The sequence below is a fragment of the Labeo rohita genome, chromosome 19 (assembly GCF_022985175.1).
Source record: "Labeo rohita strain BAU-BD-2019 chromosome 19, IGBB_LRoh.1.0, whole genome shotgun sequence".
In the NCBI taxonomy this organism is placed as follows: Eukaryota; Metazoa; Chordata; class Actinopteri; order Cypriniformes; family Cyprinidae; genus Labeo; species Labeo rohita.
This window is the reverse complement of record NC_066887.1, coordinates 14,088,068-14,111,180: the sequence shown is the minus strand read 5'-3', so window position 1 is coordinate 14,111,180 and position 23,113 is coordinate 14,088,068. Positions and strand designations below refer to the sequence as shown.

Sequence of the window (23,113 nt, the reverse complement as noted above, 5' to 3'; positions counted from 1 at the left end):
ATATTTCAGTCCTGAATAGATTATCTTACTGCCCCATTTTCAGACAGAAAGTTTAAGTTTCCACAAAAAAGCTTGCATATTTTAATTTGGGTTAGCAGATAGATGCATAATTACTGAGCTATACTTCCCCAAAGACCAACAGGGAAAGATGAAAACGCAATTTCTTTATTACTGGCGCTTGACAGCCAATTTACTGTAACAGAGTGCTGTTTTTTGTGTCAAAGGTACTTGCTGCTCTGCAGCATCATTGTTTATTTGGATGCAATTATAAAGTCATAAAAGCGATGTGAAACAGGTGATGCTTATTTTATAACTTATTTTTAGTATATGAAATAGTAAACACAAGGAATAAACAGGGAAAATGAGAAATATCTCTCTTAGATCACTGATGAGATGATTTTGGGCCTGTTTACACCTTATATTAAAGTGATACTTCAGCCAAAAATGAAAATTCTTTCATCATTTGCTCACCCTGTATAATTGTCTTTCTTCCGTAGAACATAAAAGCAGCTATTCTGAAGAAAGGTAACCAAACATTTTGTTTTCCATTGACATCCACTGTATTGACAAAAATACAATGGAAGTCAATAGGAACTAAGAAAGTTTTTGCTTACCAACATTCTTCTTTTGTGCTACGCCCAAGAAAAAATGCACACAGGTTTGGAATGATATTAGGGTACATAAATGTTTGCAGTGTTCTTTGATCATATCCTCAAGCTTGTTCATCTTCAAAACACAAATGAAGATTTTTTTAAAGAAGCCTAAGAGATTTCTGACCCTCCATTAAAGGTTGATTCTACCAAGATATCGTCTTTTAATCACATATAAACATTGATCAAAGCACACACATATAGCAATGTGCTTTGATCAAGATAAAAATTGGTTCTTGCATGTCAAGCAAGCATGTTTCCGTTTATTATATTTGATATACTTCATGTATGTGTGCTGATCAGTGTTTAACAATGTTTAATAATATTAACGTATTAACATACACTGCCCTCCAAAGGTTTGGAAACACCCTAGAAAAGTGGGGGTTTGGACAATATTGGCATGAATCCTTTTTAATTTGTGATAATTTTGCACTGATAAGGGACAACACAAACTACAAATACATATTTTATTATATAAACAGTTTATACATAGAAAAAACGTAAATTTTCGATTCATCAAAATATCTACCATTAGCAGCTATTACAGCTCTGCATAATCTGGGCCTAAATTCATTGTATTCTAAACTTAATTGGCAATCAATTGTTGAAGCTATTAAGGTGTGCTGACCTAAAAATCTTTTAAAAACCTGGGCCAAGTTTAAACCAGTAACCAGACATCACAGCTGGCAAAGGGGCATGTCTGACTTTGACATGTATATGTTGACATGAAATGAAAATTATTATTGCTGGTCTTCATAACTTATTTTAATGTATTTGCACCAAAAAATGATTTATACTGATATCGTCCAAAACCACACTTTGCCAGGGGTGTTTCCAAACTTTTGGAGGGCAGTGTATATTAATGCATTAAGGTTTAATAAAAAAGCTGTAAGTGGCAGCATGATCCAACTAATATTAATAGGTATTATTGTGTAATGTGTGGTTCTAGCACATATGCATTTTCATCTATTTGAACAAATGTGACTCTGGACCACAAAACCAGTCATAAGGATCAATTTTTGGAAATTGAGATCTATACATCTTCTGAATAAATAAGTTGAGAAAATAATGAGAAAATCACCTTTAAAGTTGTTCAAATGAAGTTCTTAGCAATCCATATTACTAATCAAAAATTAAGTTTTTATATATTTATGGTAAGAAATGTACAAAATATATTCATGGAACACAATCTTTATTTAATATTTTTGGCAAAAAAGAAAAATCGATCATTTTGACCTATACAATGTATTTTTGGCTATTGCTACAAATACACTTGTGCTACTTATGACTGGTTTTGTGGTCCAGGGTCACAAATATTTATGTACAAACAACTTAATATAATATTACAGGTCATTAGCATCTTGCAACCTGTTTGCCTTTGTATCCTTTTTAGAAAATATGCATTAATGCACTTTGCATTTGTACGTTTAGAGACAGTGCTCACATACAGAATGGTGTGAGTCAGACGCTGCACATTTCCAGACGACTCACCTGTTTTTGTCATTGAGGCGGGAGACCTCCTGGGTTTGTTCTAAGAGCTGCTTCTCCAGCCGGTTGGTGCTCAGAGAGTATTCCAGCAGCTGGATCTCCAGCCGACTGGTTTGGTTCAGCACCTGCAAACAGGCCCACATGACAGACAAGCGGAAAGAGATATTACCTTTAAAATATTCAAAGGCACGGAAGAATGATGGTGCTTTTCTTGTCCAACTACTATGGTTTTCATCTTTGCTTTAATGTAAATGTACAGGATTTCCCCTTTTTTTTCCAAGAAAACACCGTAGTTAAATGTTGAAGGTAGTACCAGATGTTTCCCTGCAACATCAAGTTTGCCAAGTTTTTCCAAGAGCAATGTTTGAATTAGCATTGCTGGAAACAAATAAAGTATGTTAATGAGTTTTAATCAGGGTTGAAGTAATAGTTCACCCAGAAATGTAAATTCTGTAAATTCTTTATGTTGTCCCAAATCCAAATTACTTTCCTTCTTTCATAGAACTAAAAAAAGGAATAACCCAGACACTGTGCTGGTCACACTTTTTCATTCAATTACAATACACAAGGAGGATGCAAATGTAATTTAAAAACACTCATGCACTATATTCCAAGTCATATGATAGTTTTGTGTAATAAACATTGAAATATTTATGTATCTACTGACAATCTTTCCCTCCGATAAGCTGTAAACCACTGTGACCAAATCATTTGATTCATTGAAATGATTCAACTCAAAAGAATGTTTAGACAAGTCCTATTCATTGTAGCTGGATAAAAAGATTTCAAAATCTGTGCGTTTGTACACCACAAAAGAAAGAAAGTTATGGATTTGGAGCGACATGAAGGTTAGAAAATAATGACAGATGGTTCATTTCTGGGTGCACTGTTTTTTTAAAGTTTATGAAGCCATAATCAAGTGATCCAAACACTCTGAAAATCACACATAGATCATAAGTGATTATCCCATCATGCCTGTTCCTTCAAACACCTACATGTTTTTTCAAGCAGCTCAAACACAGCAGCTCAAACCCTGACAAAAGCAGCCGAATATTTTTTCAGGCTGTACTATGATGTTCAATGAACTGCTGACTGTGAAAAAATGAAGGCAAAACATAGCAGTGTGAAACAATCACTCTTTGAGAGGATAAACACTATGGCTGTTTTAGTAGGGCTATTTTCACTGTCCCTCTGATTCTTTTCCAACACTACTCTGCATGGCCACTTAACCCTGCTTCTGTTGGCCATGAATTCAGATGAGTGAAAAACCAAACACACACACACTATCCAAAATGGGCAGCGGTGCTTTGAGTGTCAAATGTGAGGCACTGAGGCCTAATTTTTGTGAACTCACTCACTACACAAAATTAAAAATTCTCATCCATCGAGGTCCAAGAATTAAATTCGATTATGAGTCACCAATGCAAATTATTGAGCAGTTTGCTTATTATAATAGAAAATTTTGGACAAGCAATGGAATGAGAGGTGCCCACTCTTCATGGATGCTTGACTTCAAAATGTGTTTTAAGCAATTAGAGAAAAGGTATTTCACAGAAAACAGAAGCTGCAGTTAGAACAGGGTGCTATTTGTTTGTCTGGAAGCTGTCAGTTGCATTTGATCAGCCTCACCTGTGTCTCCACATCTGTCAGTTTGCGTGTGTTCTCCGCTGATTGGCTTAGAAGATTGGTTCCGATCTCCAGCATGGTGGCTGTCTGAGTGTGAATGACATTCCGCTCCATCTCTGATCGCACATTCTCCTGAATATAGCTCTCCAGCTGTAAACATGACACAAAACACATCAACAAATGTACACCAGCATCTCCGCATACTAAGATTGTTAGCCTCACATAAGAACATAAGATTGCATAGGCGGTATAAAAGCATGCCAACTCAAAAGCCTTATATATTGCTTATTGATATGTATATATGTACAGTTGGAATCAACATTTTTCAACCCCTCAGAGACTGAATAATTTACATCTGAATAGAATGGGATTGAGCCAAGATCGTGGTAGAGAGGTGATTGAAAGCACTCAGAGGCAATGTTTATCAGAGGTTATAAAAAAATAAAAGATGCTCTACAAAATGTAAGTTTTGAATAATTTTGTGCATGTTTAAAGCCAATTTCTTACTATATATATAGTCCACAAGAGAAAATAATAGTTCATTTTATAAAAATGACCTCATTCAAAAGTTTACATATGCTTGATTCTTACTCTGTTGTTACCTGAATGATCCACAGCTGTGATTTTTGTTTTTGTTTTTTTTATTTGTATAGTTATTCATAAGTCCCTTGTTTGTCCTGAACAGTTAAACTGCCCATTGTTCTTCAGAAAAATCCTTCAGGTCCCACAAATTCTTTGTTTTTTCAGCATTTTTGTGTATTTGAACCCTTTCCAACAATGACTGTATGATTTCTGACTGTTTGAGATCCACCTTTTCACATTGAGGACAGCTGAGGGACTCATATGCGACTATTACAGAAAGTTCAAATGCTCACTGATGCTCTAGAAGGAAAATGCATTACTATGCATTAAGAGCCGGGGGTGTAAAGTTTTGAACAGAATGAAAATGTGTACATTTTTCTTATTTTGCCTAAATATCATATTGTTTTCATTTAGTACTGCCCTTCAGAAGCTACAGAAAATACTTACATGTTTCCCAGATGACAAAATAAGTTACATTTACCCTGATTTTCAAATTTAAAAAGTTTTCACCCCGGCTCTTAATGCATTGGTTTTCCCTTCTGGAGCATCAGTGGGCGTTTGAACTTTCTGTAATAGTTGCTTATGAGTCCCTCAGTTGTCGTCAGGCTCAAATACACAAAAATGCTAAAAAACCAAAGAATTTGTAAGACCTGATGGATTTTTTCTGAAGAACAGTGGGCAGTTCAACTGTCATGCAAACAAGGGACTCGTAATCAACTATCACAAAAAAAAAAAACACACACAGCTGTGGATTATTCAGGTAACAACAATAGTATTAAGAATCAAGTGTATGTAAACTTTTGAACAGGGTCATTTTTATAAATTCAACTATTATTTTCTCTTGTGGACTATATGTAAACGTCTTTTATGTGAAGGTCAGTACTACATAAAAGATAACATGCATTTTGTAGAATCCCTCATATTTCGGTAAAAATAATTGACATTTTGCAGTATATACAAGGTGTATATACTGTAAACTTTCCACCTCAACTGTATATATATACATATATATATATATATATATAAACACATACACACACAAGAGAAATGTATCTGTTGGTGGTTGTTGGTGCATTATCCCTTACTGATAATGATGATGAAAAGTTCTTGAAAAGTTTGCCAACAAGTTTGCCAAAACAGCACAAAAACAATCAATATGAAATGCATGGTCGGAAATCAACACTAAAACAAGTACTGTACAATCAATTTTACTGACAGTGCTTGACTCCCTTTGGACAAATGCACTTCAGTGCACACTGTACAATTCTAATGAGGCAATACAAATATGCCCTCATCCATCTTCAGTGCCACTGTCCACAACCAAACAACATCCTACACAGAGGCCATGACACTGTACCATATGCACAATACATGGCATCTTTCAGCCACAACTACTGTACCACTGTGCTGAAACACTGGTGTGAGCGCCCTTGGGTAAACTATGTTTTGTGTGTTCTGTTTAATTCTTCATTGGCTGTGATGTGTATTGAACCATTTATGCGAACTATAAAATCGAGGCACCAAGCATCTGAGAGTTATAAACAGATCTCAGATTGATGTGGCCTTTTCAAAAAATGACAAAAGGGAAGAGAATTCCTGGCATATCTCGACTGTACCATGTAATTTCAACGTTTTTCCAAGAATGATTTTTTGCCAGTCGCTAAGTAGGTGAGCTTTGTAGCAAACTAAAGCGGCATTTATTAAACCACCTTTAATCTTGTGTTCTGCCACTTTCAGTAATGAACATTCAAAAGGCTTTAATTGAGTTAAATAACAAGTTATAAAAAGTGGCCAAGTCCATTTGTATTTTTCCATTTCCTGGAAAATGAGATTTATTCTTAAAAAGGGCCAAACATGAACACTCCAGGCTCTCTGTGAAAACTGAAACAATAGATGGGCAGTTGAGCAAGAATTATTTTATTGTGCAAGACTGAACTTTTTTTTTATTATCTTCTCATCCCCATCATGTTTAAAAACAGTATGTTATTTTTTTCCCCCGTGGTACAAACAAAGGTTTTGTAGAGAACATTCACACTTTCTGTATAATGGCATTTTTATAGTGATCATGCACTGTTAAGATCCAGAAAAAAAAAACTACAAAAGTAGTTCTGGCGTTGACATTTGGTTCTAAAACACATGTGAATCAATAACGTTTGCTTGTTACTGACATCCAACCTGCACTACTGGTGACAAATTTAGTAAACAAGTTATCTGGACTACTTTTATATTACTTTTTAGTAGCTTTAAAGCCATGGGTAATATGAATTATCATTTGATGGAAATAAAAAATGCATTCAGGTCTGGAAAATATTAACCTTTCAGTTCTTTAAAAGAATAGCTCCCCAAAATGAAAGTTTGCTGAAAATGTACTCACCCTCAGGTCAGCCAAGATGTAGATGAATTTGTTTCTTCATTGGAAAAGATTTTTTGGGTAAACTATTCCTTTAATTCACTTCTTCCTATGTGGCTCTCCATCTCTTCTCTGTCTGTCTCTCACTCTTTTTCCTATCTTTTTTTTAGCGGGACATGTCAGTGCATCTTGGCAGCTTTAAACTGAGAAACAAAGGCTGCATAAGCAAGCAGAAGATCTGTCATAGGAGATTATTTTGGATTAGAACGCAACTTTAAGAACGGATGTTGGGAATTCAAGAAACTGTTACAGCTACTGCCAGTATATTCCACGTCGAGACGTGTTCTTGCCTGAAAGAAAGGTGATTTATTCACTTCTGAAACAACAAATAAAAAGGGTTTTTTTTTTGTTGTGCCAGTACTATGACACAATAAGCTTGATTTTCCATGTATGCCTTTTCTCTTTTCTGAATAGTGCTTAGATAAACATTTCAGGGCAAAAGGTTTGTTTAGTTTTACGCCCATGTGTGAATCACATTCTGTACTCAAATCATTTATAAATATTGTGCCATCTGATTGTGAGTGGAACAAACACACACAAGTGTTCAAAAGTTTGGGATCTGTAAGATAAGTATATTTTATTCATTTATATATTAATACTTTTTTCAACAAAGCCAATTATTCAGAAGTTATTTCAAATAAATGCTGCTTTTAAAGTTTCTCATCAGATTCATCACTGTTTTCAACAATGACAATATTTATTATTGATAATAAATATTTCTTGGGCACCAAATCAACATTTTACTATGATTTCTTAAGGACCTTGTGACACCGAAGGCTGAAAATTCAGCTTTGACATCACAGAAATAAATTACATTTATCCACCCTTTTCCTGAACGCGGAAGTCTCGGCCGACTGGAACGATGTTTTATATTTCCAGTCTCTGGTGTTTCTAGTCAGATGAACATAATTTCCGAGCTAATAATGTAACGCTAAACCGGTAAAATGGTTTTAAAAAGCACATGATGCATAGTTTCACAATGACCCTAATTTCTTTTGTCATCGTTTACGCAACACACACACTTCAGGACACGGAGGGATTTGCTAGTAAACAAAACAAGTACTTTACAGGAATTGCTTGAGCTTCTTGCTTTTACTGTGGCACAGCTTAACCCTGCGCATATTTTTATATTTAGTTATATTAAAAAAAAGTTTCAGTTTAACTAATTCGGTCAATTTTTTGTACCCCATTTTAATATGGATTTCTATAGAGACAGAAAATAGAAGTTGGCACTGATCGGTTACTCAGGAAAAAGGTGAATATAAAATTATTTTAAACTTAATTATTTTAAAGCATGCTGGAAAAAAAAAAAAAAAAAAAAACTGTTTTTGTTTTCCAGCATGCTCACCTAGGCTTTATTTTATCAATATGCATTTAAAACAGTTATATTATTAAGTATTACAATTTAAAATAACTGTTTAAAATAATAAAATAAGGGTTTAAGCTGGAAGTAGCTGGTTTTAGCTGGTCGTTCCAGCCTGCTGACCAGCTATGACCAGCTAAGACCAGCCTGGATGACCAGCTAAAACCAGCCAACCAGCCTAGGCTGTTTTTTTTTTTTTTTTTTCCAGTAGGGAAGGGACTTATTTCCAAAACATATTCCTAAACCTATTCTTTCTCTGTCGAATTTCATTTTGATCGATTGTAGTGTCAACCTTTCTGAAGCAATATATTTAGTTAAATGCTGAAGTTCATTGTTTTCTACTCATTTATATATCTCGCATTTTTCAGTATAAATTTCTCTCTTCAACTGTCACCCTAATTGAGATCTTAAATGCCCTCTTAAAGAACTCAAATGAAATCCTTTTTCTAAAGCATGTCATGACTGTCGGTTTTACTACTTTAAATGACTTTTTTGAAAGTTTAAAAATAGCTTCCCCGACACTTGCGGAAATGTAGCCTTATTCTTTTACCACGTTAGCTAAAAGGATCAGACTACATCTGTCATAAGTCTAATATGAATTGCAAAAAGTCCAATAAAAGATAAGCTGCAAAGTGAAACATAGCATGTAATTAAAGAAGACCTAAATTTAAAGCCAGTGCTTGGTTTTGATCTAAACTTCACATGTATTTAACCTAAAACAGCAGAAACGCCTCCTATTGACCACATACAGTATTAGGTCAAGATACTGAAGAAAAATAAGTTCTTACAAAAATGCCTCCAACATGTAATTTGGCATGCCTGTTCCCTCGTTGGAATTTCATTGAGGAACGTCCAGGATTAGCTCGTGTTTTCTTTGGGGGGTTCTCGAAGACCCTGGGGGTCAGATAATCATGTGGGAGTATGGTGTGTGATACAAATACACCGTCTCATGTGTGGCCTCTGGCCGGAAAGTCTAGTAATGCATATGCAAAGCAGATCGTCTGTGGTGTTGAAAACCCAGTACAATCCACTCAGCAGCGGGCCAGAGGTCAACGCTCTCCAATGCTCAGGAAGCTGCTGCTCCTACCGCGTACTGCACTCAATGACCGGAGAGGGAGTGAAATAATAATTTATACAACATTTGGCCTGCTGATGAAAGCGTGCATATAGGCATGTCAGGACAGTCTGTCTGGACCGCTATTTCTGAGATATAGTAACCGCTTCAGCCGTTTTTTTCCCCTCCATACCTCCTACTGTCAGTTAAGTGCATCTTGTGCCAGATGTATTGCCTGTAAAATGAAAAGCCAACTCATGAGTGCTTTTGACCCTTTTTGTAATCCTTTGGCATGTTGGAACATTTCGGGTGTGCACGTACAATACTAAGCCTACTCCATCTCCATATTTATGGAGCAAACCAATAGGAGGTCTGAATAACGAGACAGACTTTCCAGACGGCCCATAGTCTGGGTGACAAACAGAGCAGGCCAAAGCTGGGGCATGTAACATATAGGCCATGTGATTTAAAGGACAAGCATATATTAGAAGTAGTGAGCGCTCTTGGAGGACCCATAAATGACAGAATCTGCAAGCTGTGATGTGACAAGTAATGACCTTCTCGTTGAATCGTAGTGCAAATGGCACAGAGATAAACTGACTCAAAACACACATCTGATTAGAATTACTGTAGGAAATGACTATGCCATAATGTTATCAGAGTTTAAAAGACCTGCACTGCAAAAACAGCATTATCTCAAACTTCCAAACAATAATCTGCAGGTTTTAACTGTTGATATCTTTATAAACAGCAATATCCCTGTCAAACAGAATGTTTCTGAGATAAGCTTAAAATATGTTAGCCAGAAACACACTGTGACAATGTTTATCAGGAAACCTAAAAAAATGGAGAGAGGTTAAATAGACTTATCAAAGTCAATATATTACTTGATATGACAGAAATATTCTCATTCAAGCTTTGGATGAAAAAGACCTGCTAAGTGAATAAATGTAATTGTTAGATCAACCTGATTTCATTTAATTACATCAGTTATTTTTAGGGGTTAGATCAGGTCGAAATAGACTTCTTCGTAATACAGTGTGGAATCAATTCTGCTGTTTTATGAAGAACTTTTGTTCTAAAAATATGACGGAGAGAAATGGATCTGGCTCTTAATAGAGGCCAAAAACAGTTTCTGATACTGACAAACTGTCCGCCAGCTTAAAAAGATCTACACATTCAGGAAATCTTGCTTAAACATGTTCAAGATTTACCTTTCCTTCTCTCTCTCCTTCCCAAATTCAATAACCTTCTGAGACTAATGTGTAATGCAGATTGGGACACATCTATAGTGCACAAGCATAAATAATACACATAAACTTGTTGTCAAGTGCTTTGGCTTCAGAATCCAGAATTCACATTAGACATCAAGTGGCGACCCAACAAAGCCTCAAAATAATTTATCGTGTGAAAGTAAACAAAATCCCCTTACAATCTAACACTGAAATGTATTAATATTTCCAAGAACTTCCAAGGAATTATCCATGATGTAGTCTGAACAGCACGCATATTTACAATTTGCTTTCTAAATGTCTAAATTGCAACAGTTTCATGCTTGGCTGCCTATAATTCACTAGACATATACATTGTGGTCGACACAAACCATGTTAGTCTGGATTGTATTTCCTTTCACAGCTTTGTTCATGGTTTTCGAAGACGTCACACAACCTGGTAACCTTCTACCACGACTAATTTCAAATTTACATTTAAAATACCACAGTTTCTAGTAAAATACGTTTCTAGGTCACTAAAACAAACAGTTTTGCATGTGATCTGTTTAGCCATACAAAATTTTGCAGCGCAATACCATAAAATGTGATTGGATGTACAGCCTTCATTAAAAATGATCGTGTTTTCTACTTCCCTGTGAAAGTTAATGAGCCTATTTATCTTGCTAACTTATCTTGCTAGTTATCATTCAGCACACAGGTTGCCAAACTAAGCCGAACACCTTAGATGTAAAATATTTTCTTGAAGTACCCCGAGAATTAAAATGAGGATTTCAATCATTTAATGACACATTTGCATATTCACAGTTCTCTGATGTCATATAATAAACACACGGCATGCAAGTAAACAGATAAAATATTTAATCTTCTTTAGTAAGAGTATTATTTGAATTGTTTTCATTTTAATTTTTTGATATAGGGCTGCAGCAAAAAATTATATCACAATTATTTTGTTCTGTGTTGTATTTTGTCATATATTTGTGACCCTGGACCACAAAACCAGTCATAAGGGTCATAAGAATAAGAAATGTGATTTAAAATGTGATTTATACATTTTCTGAAAGCTGTATAAATAAGCTTTCCATTGATGTATGGTTTGTTAGGATAGAACAATATTTGGCCAAGATTCAACTATCTGAAGATATGGAATATTGAGAAAATCCTCTTTAAATTTGTCGAAATGAAGTTCTTAGCAATGCATATTACTAATCAAAAATTAAGTTTATCTATTTACAGTAGGAAATGCACAAACCATCTTCATGAAACATGATTTTTAGCATAAAAGAAAAATCGATAATTTTGACCCATGCAGTGTATTTTTGGCTATTGTTACAAATATACCCATGCTACTTAAGACTGGTTTTGTGGTCCAGGGTCACATTTGATTTAATTAATTATCTTTTCATCCCCAGTTGGGAAACCCTGGTTTATCATTTTAGCATTAGCAGTTTTTTCAAACATGCAATCTAATTTGAACCACTGGTGCAATGAAAGATGAGAGAGAATCAGACAGAATGAGGTTTAGGTGGATGAAGCTAATTCACTACCTTCTGCAGCCACTGTGTATTGTTCTCTGTGGCACTCTCTAGGGTCTCCAGCTTCCTTTCCTGCCAAGTGGGTTCAGATTGGGGCGACTCCGGGGCCGAGGGCGAGTCCCGCTGGAGGGAGTTAGTCACCTGGAAGTCCCCCGCAGGCCGGCACTGCTCCACCTCTGGAAGGATAAAAGTGTAGCGGCAGGGGCCATGCTGCACCTGGTGCTGTCGTCTTTCCGAGCCAATCGCCACAGCTACTGCTGCTGCCAGGTAACACAGACACAGCAGCCAGCCCATCCCAGGAAAATGCTGACGGTAGGAAAGTTATAATCCAGGGAAGGATGAAATCGCGTGGGCGCTCCTCTAGAAGCAGGTCGGGTGAGAGCGTTGCTTGGATTTGCACTTGTCCAAACTTTTCTGAAGTTTGGAGTTCAAGTTCTGCTTCTTGGCTTCTTTCTGTTTTCCCTTCTTTATTTTTTTTGCTAGATGTGTTGTTCCAGAGAGATCTTATTCTACAACAGCACACTTGTAGTGCTGTTTGCCAAAAACTGCTGTAGATTTAAAAGCAACACTGTCCAGACGACAGCTTGGAGGGGGAGACTGTTTCCTATTCCTCGCTGACTTTGCGCTCAGCACAGCTCAGAACCAGAAACATCCTCTCTGTTTATTTACCCTCTGAATTGTTTTTCAGTTTCCCGCTCTGGGTCTGTACCGTCCTCATTCACTCGTTGCGACTGTCCAGGGTTGGAAGTTTTGAGTTTGGGAACTTCTGAACTCTGTGCCAGAGCTTTTTAAAGACTGAATCTAACATCCCTTCTTTTGACACATAATCACTCACCCCCTCCTTCATTCTCCCTCTCTCTCTCTCTCCGTCTCTTACATACTCCCCCCTTCCCTTTCTCAGCATTTTCAGATGGAAGCTGCAAAAATGCCCACAGCAACCACCACTAAAAACCCAAACAGAGAACATTCTCTTTTCATTAACCCCCTCCTTTTCTCACGTTCTCTCTTCATTCTCCCCCCTGCCATCTTTCCCTCAGAGCAATAGCTTGTGGTTCCACACCTGCACCACTACACAGGAATAAAAAGCTGGACATGGTGACGTGAGTCATTATTGGGAGTTAAACTGGATTGTATAAAGTACAGAGCACTTTTATGGTTATTTGGTGAGGTCCAAAAGTCTGAGATCAAAGTTATATATATATATATATATATCTCAGTGGTGTTCAGTGGTGTTCTGAAATGAGGAGGTCCTTTTTTGTCCTTTTTTAATCAAGTGTAAATTCATGTTGCAGTCACATTTTATATTTTATATTTTTACATTAACAATGTAATCAATATTCTGTTATTAAAGCCAAGTATGAATCTCATCAAGTTAGTATTTTTAAGCATTTTACATTTATTCCAAAACAATAACTCAAGGCAGTAACAATTTCAACAATATAATTTATTTGTGAACTTATGATCAGCTATTTTTAATAGTAAGGATTAGTAATAGTAACTGTTTTTAAATTTTCTGATCATCAGCCATCAAAGCTTGGTAAATATTGGTCACAAACAGAGATTCACTTTAAATTTCATTAAAAACTCCCATAGATCATGTTTTCAGGCCATTTCAACAAAGTGGATATATCTAAGCGTTTGATTACTTTTTTTTAATTAGTCCTTCTATTAACAGCATTATATTGGTTATTCAGATGATTTGTGCATGTGTAATGCGCATGAACACAAAAGGTGAGATTTATCGCATAAATCAATCACAGTCATATTCAATCGCGATAAAGGTTCTGGAGGGTCTATTAAAAATCAATGGGCTCAGGGGATGTAAGAGAGATACAGACTCCTGCTGTAACTTTATCTGCTGGTGTTGCAGTTGGACAGTGTTTCTTTGGAAAAACAAGTGATTTATACACTTTTTAACGTTTTATTTTTGTACTTTTTTTTTCTCATGCAGTATTTTGATGAGGAACTGCCTCCCTTGTCTCTTTGGAGGAAACGCCTTTAATATATTGTCACCTTAGAATTATAAGTTTCTATCTGACATTTTTGACAAAATTGAGTTATTCACATATTCTTATTCAGTGACAAATTTATGTGAAGTTATACATTATGTGTAGTTTCTTTTGTAAGCTGTGTACGTTTTGGGCCTTTTTTAAAAACAAAAAAGGTTATCTACAGAAGTCTATGGAATGCAAAAACTTTAAAGCTCAGTATCTTTGCTCAGTGCTTAGAATGCAGATGGAACTTTATAATTCTAAGGCAACAATATATATTATGGAAAGTATTTAAATATATTAGATAAAAATATTACAAATTAATAAATAATTATTTTTGAAGTTCTGAGTTTATATTTATAATAGTAATTAAATTTAAAATTTAATTATTTTTAATTTAAAAATACATTATTTAAATAAATGTATTTAAAATTATGCACTTAACTTTCTACTTCACTAAAATCTGAAAAGCAACTTTTCACCGAAATTGTGTTGATAATAAAATTTGTATTAAAAAAAAAAAAAAAAAACCCACACACCACAACAACAACAACAACAACAACAACAACAACAACAACAAAAACACACGGTTACATCTAATTCAAGTTATGTGTTAACATGCTAGTCTACTTGAACTGCCAAAATCAGATTTTTACATCATATTAGCACATTTAAAATAGAATGGAAACAAAAGTATGTGCTGGTGGTGGTTCTTGTGGAGGACGGACTCCCGGGAGAAGGATAGAAAACTAAGTCCATGGTGGTGACGGAGGGAGGAGCCAGGGTGGAGACAGAAGGAAGCCGGAGCAGGAGGAGCCCGGCGAGACCCAGGCCGCAGCCATGATGGCGACCCACAGCGGAGCCAACAGAGGGAGGAGCCATGGTGGAGGAAGGGCTTATGACTCCAGGGGGCCGACCAAGGGTGGCGGAACAACTGGAGGTAGAGCTCGAGGCGGAGACGGAGACGGAGAGCCGACGAGTCCAAGCCACACCGAGGCTCCAGAGGGCCAGGGTGGAGTCCAAGGCTCAGGCGACCGAGGCGGAGATGCGGAGGTCCACGGTGGAGCCGGAGCGAAAGAGGACTGAAGCGGAGCTGGAGGGAAGGAGTAGCCCAACGGAGCCTGTGGGACGGAGTGACAAGGCGCAGTCGGAGGAGTCGTGAGGCGATGGCGGGTCAACGACCGACCAAGGCGGTGCCAGAGGGATGAGGGAGCCTGGTGGAGCTGGTGGGCCGATGGGCGACGGTGGAGATGAAGGAGCCAGGAGCCAGGGCAGAGAGTCCAGGACTTGGAGGCGGAGACGCCCATAGAGAATGGCAGACGTGCAGCGAGCCCACGGCACAGATGGTGGGCTGAGGGTGAGCAGAGGGGCTGTCATGAGACAGCGGTGGCAGGGCTGAGGCATGGAAGACAGGAGAAGGCAGGAGAGAGTGGGTGGGTGGTAAAAGTCCCCAGGTTGAGGGTCAGGGCAGATTGAGAGTTCAGGTGATGGCGCTAGAAGAGGGGGCATGTCTGCATACATCTCAGTATGGAAGTCTATTAAGTCCAGTTCACCGTTTTGCAGTCCCAGTTCTGGTTTCAGCTCACCCTCAATGGAGGTGCAGTGGGTGGGGCCATCCTTGACCCCCTTCTGCTCCGCATCTAACACACTATCCAGACAGCTGCCTCTGCTCATTCTACCAAGCTGGACTTAACATCGCCACACGAGCGCAGCTGTCCGGAAAGGGTCCTCGAGAGAGCCTCGCCACCTTCATCGAGTGGGTGCTGGTGTCCTGCAAGTCTCATCTAGCTGTGGACATCACGGATGACGACACCAGCCCCACTTGGGACCCAGTGCCCAGCCCACCATCACCCTGCATCACAGAGCATGAGCCCGAGCCCACTGCGGACGGACCAAAGCCCAGTGCGACCGACGAGCCATCGCCAAGTGGAGCGTTAGAGCTGAGGATTGCCCTGGACCCATCACGTCCGACCAGGTGCGAGAGCCGGGAACAACCTACGCGACGGTGGATGCGGGCACTGGGTCCCAAGTGGGGCTGGTGTCGTCATCCGTGATGTCCACAGCTAGATGAGACTTGCAGGACACCAGCACCCACTCAATGAAGGCGGCGAGGCTCTCTCAAGGACCCTTTCGGGACAGCTGCGCTCATGTGGCGATGTTAAGTCCAGCTTGGTAGAATGAGCAGAGGCAGCTGTCAGGATAGTGTGTTAGGTTGGCAAGGAACACAAAGTCCATGGTGTAAACACACCGCTATTTTTCTTTATAAGGTCTGGTCTTCCGTCACAAACATGTTGGAAGAACGTACTCGCACAAGGATAAAGGTGAAATCCAAAGTCTTTAATATAATCCACAAAGAAATAACAGGAAGGCAGCAAAGCACATGCACACAGACAAGACCAGACAACAAACACTGAACTGAGACGAACTTATAAAGATAGGTGATTACAAAGAACTAATTAGGACACAGGTGAAACGAGATAACTAATCAGGACACAACGAGGGCAGGAAGAACCAAATATGGGCACCAGAGGGACAAACCAACATAAACAGTCCAAAGGGGTGTGACACAAAGAAGCTGCAAGTTATTTGATTCTAACCTGGTGGAATAGCATACTGGATCGCTCTGACCTAATTTAACCTGTAGGCATTATTTACATAGTTTACAATGCAGACTTTGTGTGTTCTACTAAAGTCATCCTTCCATTACTAGTTCCCACTGACTAATACAGCCTGGCATTTTAGACTGCTTACCAGCAACTGGTATGAATAGCACAAGCTCTCAGGAACATCTGAGAGCTTAAATCTTCCTCCCTCTTTCATTTGCTTTTGCCAGATGCAGGATAAAATCTAACCGAGTCAATCCCGTTCACTTAAACTGTTTCCTTTTACACTTTTCCGTGCCATATTTCATAAATGGTTTACGCTAAATGGAAAGTTAGTAGCTATAAAAATCCTGTGGGTATATAATGGGATTAAGTTGCCAACACAAAGAGAAATTAATTGTCTGTACATGTCTCTTCTTTGACAGGAGGTTGTCTCCTCCTCTCCCTCCCGCTCCTTATCTTCTTTTACGTCTGTACCAACAGAACCAGGTTCATTTGTCTTGCTAAATTCTTTAGCGCAGCAGCTAAATAAGAACAGTCTGCTGGTAATGATGTGATGCCTCATGGATCAGGGTGTACTAAAGAGTGTGTGGGCGATGTTTTGCAACTCTATGAATGCCTGTATTGTCGCAGTGTCCATCATAGAAACTGATCAAAGTATGCAAATCGGTGTGAGGGGGTAGTTGAGGTCACAGCGAAAGCTAAAAGCTATGATCAATTGTGCAGATGTGTGCGGAGAGGCGTCAGAATATGATATGGTTTGTTTAGGTTCAATAGTTCATCCTAACAGAACATACCACTCATTTTCCCACTCTGACTGGTGAAAATAGTCTTGTTTCATTATTGCCAAGCTCACTTTCACAATGAGAACCATGTGCTGATGTTGTGGTCGAGTAAAAATGAAGTGATTATCACAACATGAATGCACACAATTGATATTTAGAAAAAAAATAAAAAATAAAAAAGACTACATTTTCACTTGATATACCAAAAAATTGTCAAATTAATCATGGACCCCAAAATGAAGGCATTCAAAGATATTACATTATTGCGGCAGACAACAGCATCGAATTGATATAAAGCTTGAAATTGAAATTATATCAAGCTTGAATGGCTCAGATGGTAGGAAAATGTCTTATTACTGAACCACAGGGAGTGTACAGAGAGTTTATTATTGAAAATGTATTTCTCAATAAAAACACACTGTGATAATAATATGAATTATTATTATTATTAATAAATTCTTTATTCTACAGTGAGAGTTTTATGGCAAAATATATGGAAATTATTATTAAATGATTAATGCTAAAATAATCATATAATATAAATATTCACACACACACACACACACACACACATATATATATATATATATATATAATTTTTTAATTAAATGTAAATTCATGTCCCAGTCACATTTTCATGGCTAAATAAACATTACTTATATTACCAAATATTACCAACAATGTAATTTATATACTATTCTATTTATTAAAACCAAGTATAAATCTCATCAGTTTAGTATTTTTAAGCATTTTACATTTTTTCCAAAATAATAACTCAGTAACCATTTACATAATATACTTTATTTAAACAATTATATTTATTTAAAAAAAAAATTAAGAACAATATTTCTTTAAACTATTATTTATAAACTGATGTTTAGCTGTTCTTTCTCATAATAAATTCATATTCGGATCATCAGTCATCAAAGCTCGGTAAACACTGACGTGGAGATGTACTTTTAATTTCAGCTGACTGCTAAAAACCCCACAGATCATGTTTTCATTCCACTTGAAGTTTTTTTTTTTTACTTATTCTTTCATTAGTCTTCCCATTAACGCCATTGTATTGTTCATTCAGACTTGATTCGTGAATGTGAAATGCACATGAACACAAGAGGCTGGATTTATCGCATGAACCAATCATAGACAATCATAACCAGTCATATCCAATCATATCGCAATGGAGGCATTGCCTCCTCTCACATGACTTTCCCCCATTCATTCTCAATTACCCCCCACCAAACCCACTGCTCACTTTAGGGGGTCTGTTAAAACTCAGTGGGCTCAGGGGAAGCCACTGTACTCCCGCTGTAACTTTACCTGCTTGGTGTCGCTGTTGGACAGTTGTACTTCAGAAAAACAAGTCATTTGTACACTTTTTTTATGTTGTAATATCTGTTTTTGTACTATGCTGTAAATCAAAACTATGGCCTGCGAGACTACCGTTTTTTGTCCATCGCTAGCATCAGGGCAAAATGTCTTGATGAGCAGGGACAGAAGAAATTTACAAGTACTTAGAGAACCAGCCGTCAAAGGCCTGATATTTTATTAACCTCCCCAAAGGTTCTAAATCTGACAAACTAGTCCTTTCGTGAACTGACACAAACCGGCCTCTCTATCAGGGCAGAAAGGGTTTGGCTTCTTTCTTGGGCCTGTCAAAAGGCAGGCGAGTGTTATTTCAGTATGGAGAAAACAAACAAGCCTTCAGGGCAATATCAATCGCCATTTAATGTCTTTTTCAGTGGACTTGTCACTCTACGAGCAGCAAACCAAACCAGCTTGCACAGCATGCAAAGATGACAGAAAACAGTCCCTTTAACAAGGACAAATCATTATTGGCTGCTGTCCCTATTGTTGTATAAAATCTGTTTAGCATTCCAAAACCTGCATGACTTTCTTTCTTCTGTGGAACACAAAAGGATTTCGAAAAAGACGAGAGGAAAGAAATGAAAGTGGATGGTGACCAGGGACTGTCAAGCTTCAAAAAGTACAAAAAGCACCATAAAGCATCAAGAAGTCATTTTTTCATAGCTTTCTTTGAGGAAAAGACTAAAATACAAGCTGTTATTCTAAAATTCTTGCTTGACAGCCATTGCTGCCATTCATTACTCAAAAGAAAGAGCAGATAGGACATTTTGCTTTCCAGATGACTTAAAAGGAAAGCTCACCCAAAAATGTAAATTACCGCATGATTTACTCACCCTCAAGCCATAGGTGTATATGACTTTTTTCATTCAGATGAATACAATCGAAGTTATATTAAAAAAATATCCTGGCTCTTCCCTGCTTTATAATGGCAGTGAATGGGTGTTGAGATTTTGAATCCCAAAAAAACTCATTCATACATCATAAAAAGTACTCCACATGGCTCCAGAGGTTAATAAAGGCCTTCTGAAGTGAAATGAAGTGTTTGTGTAAGATAAATATCCATATTTACAATTTTATTAACCGTAATCTCTAGCTTTCGCTAACTGTCGTTGTGTGGCGTTCCAGCAGATGATGTAGGATGTAACTGTAGCATAAGCTCCGGTGAGAATATGCTAGTCTTGTGAGAACCAAGTTTTGTTTACAGCAAAGAAAAACCAGTCTCCTCTTATATCGAAATCCTCTGACATTTTTCTTCACAAATCCTCATTTTGTATCTCTCCTCTGCACTTCTGCATTCATCACCTTTATGACGTCATCCTATGTCATCCGTTAGAACGCCACTCTCGTGAACGTGTGTACAACAGATAGTGAAAGCTAGAGATTACAGTTCATAAAGTTGTAAATATGCATATTTTTCTTACACAAATCGCTTCAGAAGGCCTTTATCAACCCCTCTGAGCCATGTGGAGCACTTTTTATGATGGATGGATGCACATTATTGGACTTCAAAATCTCAACAGCCATTCACTGCCATTATAAAGCTTGGAAAAGCCACAACATTTTTAATATAACTCTGACTGTATTTGTCTCAAAGAAGAAAGTCATGTACCTGGGATTACTTGAGGGTGAGTAAATCATGGGATAATTTTCATTTTTGGGTGAACTTTATTACTTTATTTCACAGTGTCTTTGTTGCCAGTGTTACATTTACTTATTATAGCAATAACAGTAAATTGTGCATAATTAAATGCAACTAACTGTAAACCAAACCCTAATCCTGGCCCTTACCATAATTACAAGTTATTATTAATATTACTCAGTACTTAATTAAATAATTGCACTATAACAAGGACATCTTAAAATAAAGGTTAACCTGATATTGTTTTTTAGAGACATGATGTTTGTAAAAGCTGAACTATTCCTATAAAGGCCAGTCGTGCGATTGTGAATGATGGTATTGGATGGTATATTTATTGCACTGCTATCAGGTCAGGAAAATGAACTGAAATTATTAAAAAGCTTTAAATTCACAGTATTGCATGATGTCATGACAGAAGTGCATGTTTAGCATCAGTTTTTAATTTACAGGAAAAATACATGTAAAACATATTCCTAAACTATAGCAATGGTGAAGTCATGCAACGCCTTTAACCTCTGACCCCACTAATGTTTCTACACAAACAGGCCCTTATTTCCATGGGGACAGGACAACACATACATGAAGGCTCTGATTTCCAGAGCCAGGGTAATTTCACCTTTGACAGGTCTTAGCGGGAAAAAAACACTATGATCCTTTGTCTTGTCTTTGGAACAAATTGTGAAAATGACAGTTTTATAAGATCCTAAAATCTTGCCACACATAAGAGTCCTTGCAGAGAACTTTGATTGTTTTCCAAAAAATGCATTTTCTTAAATTACAGCAAGGTGAATGCCCTCTGAACTCGTGTGAACCCCAGGAACGACATTTAAAAATACGCACCTTTATCTGGAAGTTTATCCTTATAGCAAATAGACAGGTTTAATGGTGCCAGCAAAACAGAACATTACCAAAAGGGGATCCAGATTTTCCAGACATTTACGGTGATCTTCTCTCTCTCTCTCTTGACACCGCATGTTTCTGTTTTTTGTTGAAACCATATTCAAGGGGTTTAACCGAGGCCACTGCCAGATATCAGACATATATCATGCACTGTTTTATTCAATACTCCTGTCAGGATGGTGTAAGCGTATCTGTTTTTCATTTTTTATATTACGACCAACAACTGCTCTGATCGCCTGCGTTGTAAAAATATCGCTGTTTGCTCCATTTTAAACTCCTAAAAGTCCTCATTAGTCACAGCAAGCGGCTTGTAAAAAAAACTGCCCCCACAAACTATCTTAAAGTGGTTTCTAAGCAATTAAAGCAATAAGCGAAATGTAGTCATAATGTTTTGGTGTTTACATGCTAATCTGTCTGGCATTAAGATCTCTACGCTAACAGTTTAGCCTAAATTATCTGTTATTGTAAATTCAGGTTGTTAGCGGAGTCAAACGGAGTCGTCAATGCTAATGTCGCTAATCTCTCCGTAAATAGTTGTTATTGGATTAGATTATGCAGCTGTAAGTGGAGGAGCTAAGCAGTTAAACATAATCACACTTCATGTCATGCTAAGACATCTAGCATGTTAATCTAGCATGGATGTTTCTCCTGCTGAGGACCTGCAGTGGCCCTGAACATATGTGTCATGTTTAAGGCATAATGAACTTTAATGTGGTTCACATGTTGTACGAATGGCTGGTTCAGTGGTGGTTGGGTAATACGCAGCGTTTTATGGATAGAGAGCTTATTAGAGCCAGCTGTCTTTCTCTTTATGCTGTGTGTGAATCAGGAAGTCGTAGCCCCCCTATCTTTCTAGCCTTTACCCTTCCTACACAATGTCCTGGAGTGTGTTCAAAAGATCTATCTCATTTTGATGTGTGTGCCCGTAGGGGATGGCATACATGTGCAACCGGGGGTTAATGCTTGATCGGGTTTATATCTACGCATTCACAAATTTGCTGCTTGTAAAACAGGTAAAATGCATTTAAGTGACTGTGACTTCAGCCCTTTTTTTCTGTTTGTATTTACGATTATTAAAAAAAAAAAAAAAAGATAAATACGTGTTATATAATACATGTGTACGTCAATATAATACTTTATATAATGCTACTGAAAACATTTTTTGCTGAACACTACAAAAAAAAACTTTTAATCAAACTGATTAAAAGTGACAGTGAAGACATTTACAATGCTACAAATAATATATAACATATTTTATTTATTTTTAGCTATTTTGCTATCCAAGTTGTTTTTTTTTTTTTTTGTTTTTTGTTTTTTGTTTTTTGTTGTTTTTTTACACAGTTATTCAAAGCATCCTTTTTAATTAATCAAAGAAAAACTGTATCATTGTATTTTTCAAACAGACAGCAAAATAAATAAACAAATATTTTCAAACACAAATTGTTTTATTCAGCAAGGATGCATTCAATTGATCAAAAGTGACAGTGAAGACATTTGCTACAGTTTATTTATTTATTTGAATTGTTTTTATTAATGAAACAGTCCTGGGAAAATGTATCATCATTTTTTTGTTCCTTAATACTTTTGTGGAAACAATGATACATTTTTTAGGACAAATTTAAATAGACAGCAAAAAGAAAGAAGAATATTTTAAAAAAAAATACATTTTTATTTAGCAGTGATGCATGAAATTTATTAAAAGGGACAGTGAAAACATTTATAAAGCTACAGATTATTTATTTATTTGTTTGTTTGTTTGCTGTTTAATTTCTTTCTTCTTTTTTTTTTTAATTAATCAAAGAGTCCTGAAAAAATGTATCATCATTTTTTGTTCCTTAATATTTTTGTGGAAACTATGATACATTTTTACAGGACTCTTTGATTAATGAA

At 37.1% G+C, this 23,113-nt stretch overlaps 1 protein-coding gene across 3 annotated transcripts in view; it reads right to left on the bottom strand.

Annotated features, from left to right (window-relative positions):
* Positions 1-23,113, bottom strand: part of angpt2b (angiopoietin 2b) — a 55,200-nt gene that overhangs the window by 20,736 nt on the left and 11,351 nt on the right. The window contains exons 1-3 of one of the 3 annotated variants that reach the window (XM_051137107.1): positions 11,950-12,781; positions 3,768-3,914; positions 2,142-2,263 (exon numbers count right to left, since the gene is read on the bottom strand). In XM_051137107.1, the coding sequence (XP_050993064.1) occupies positions 2,142-2,263; positions 3,768-3,914; positions 11,950-12,231 (551 nt within the window). In that variant the 5' untranslated portion in view covers positions 12,232-12,781. Of the gene's footprint in view, positions 1-2,141; positions 2,264-3,767; positions 3,915-6,720; positions 6,871-11,949; positions 12,782-23,113 lie in introns of those variants that run through there. The other 2 variants (XM_051137109.1, XM_051137108.1) reach the window with 2 other exon arrangements.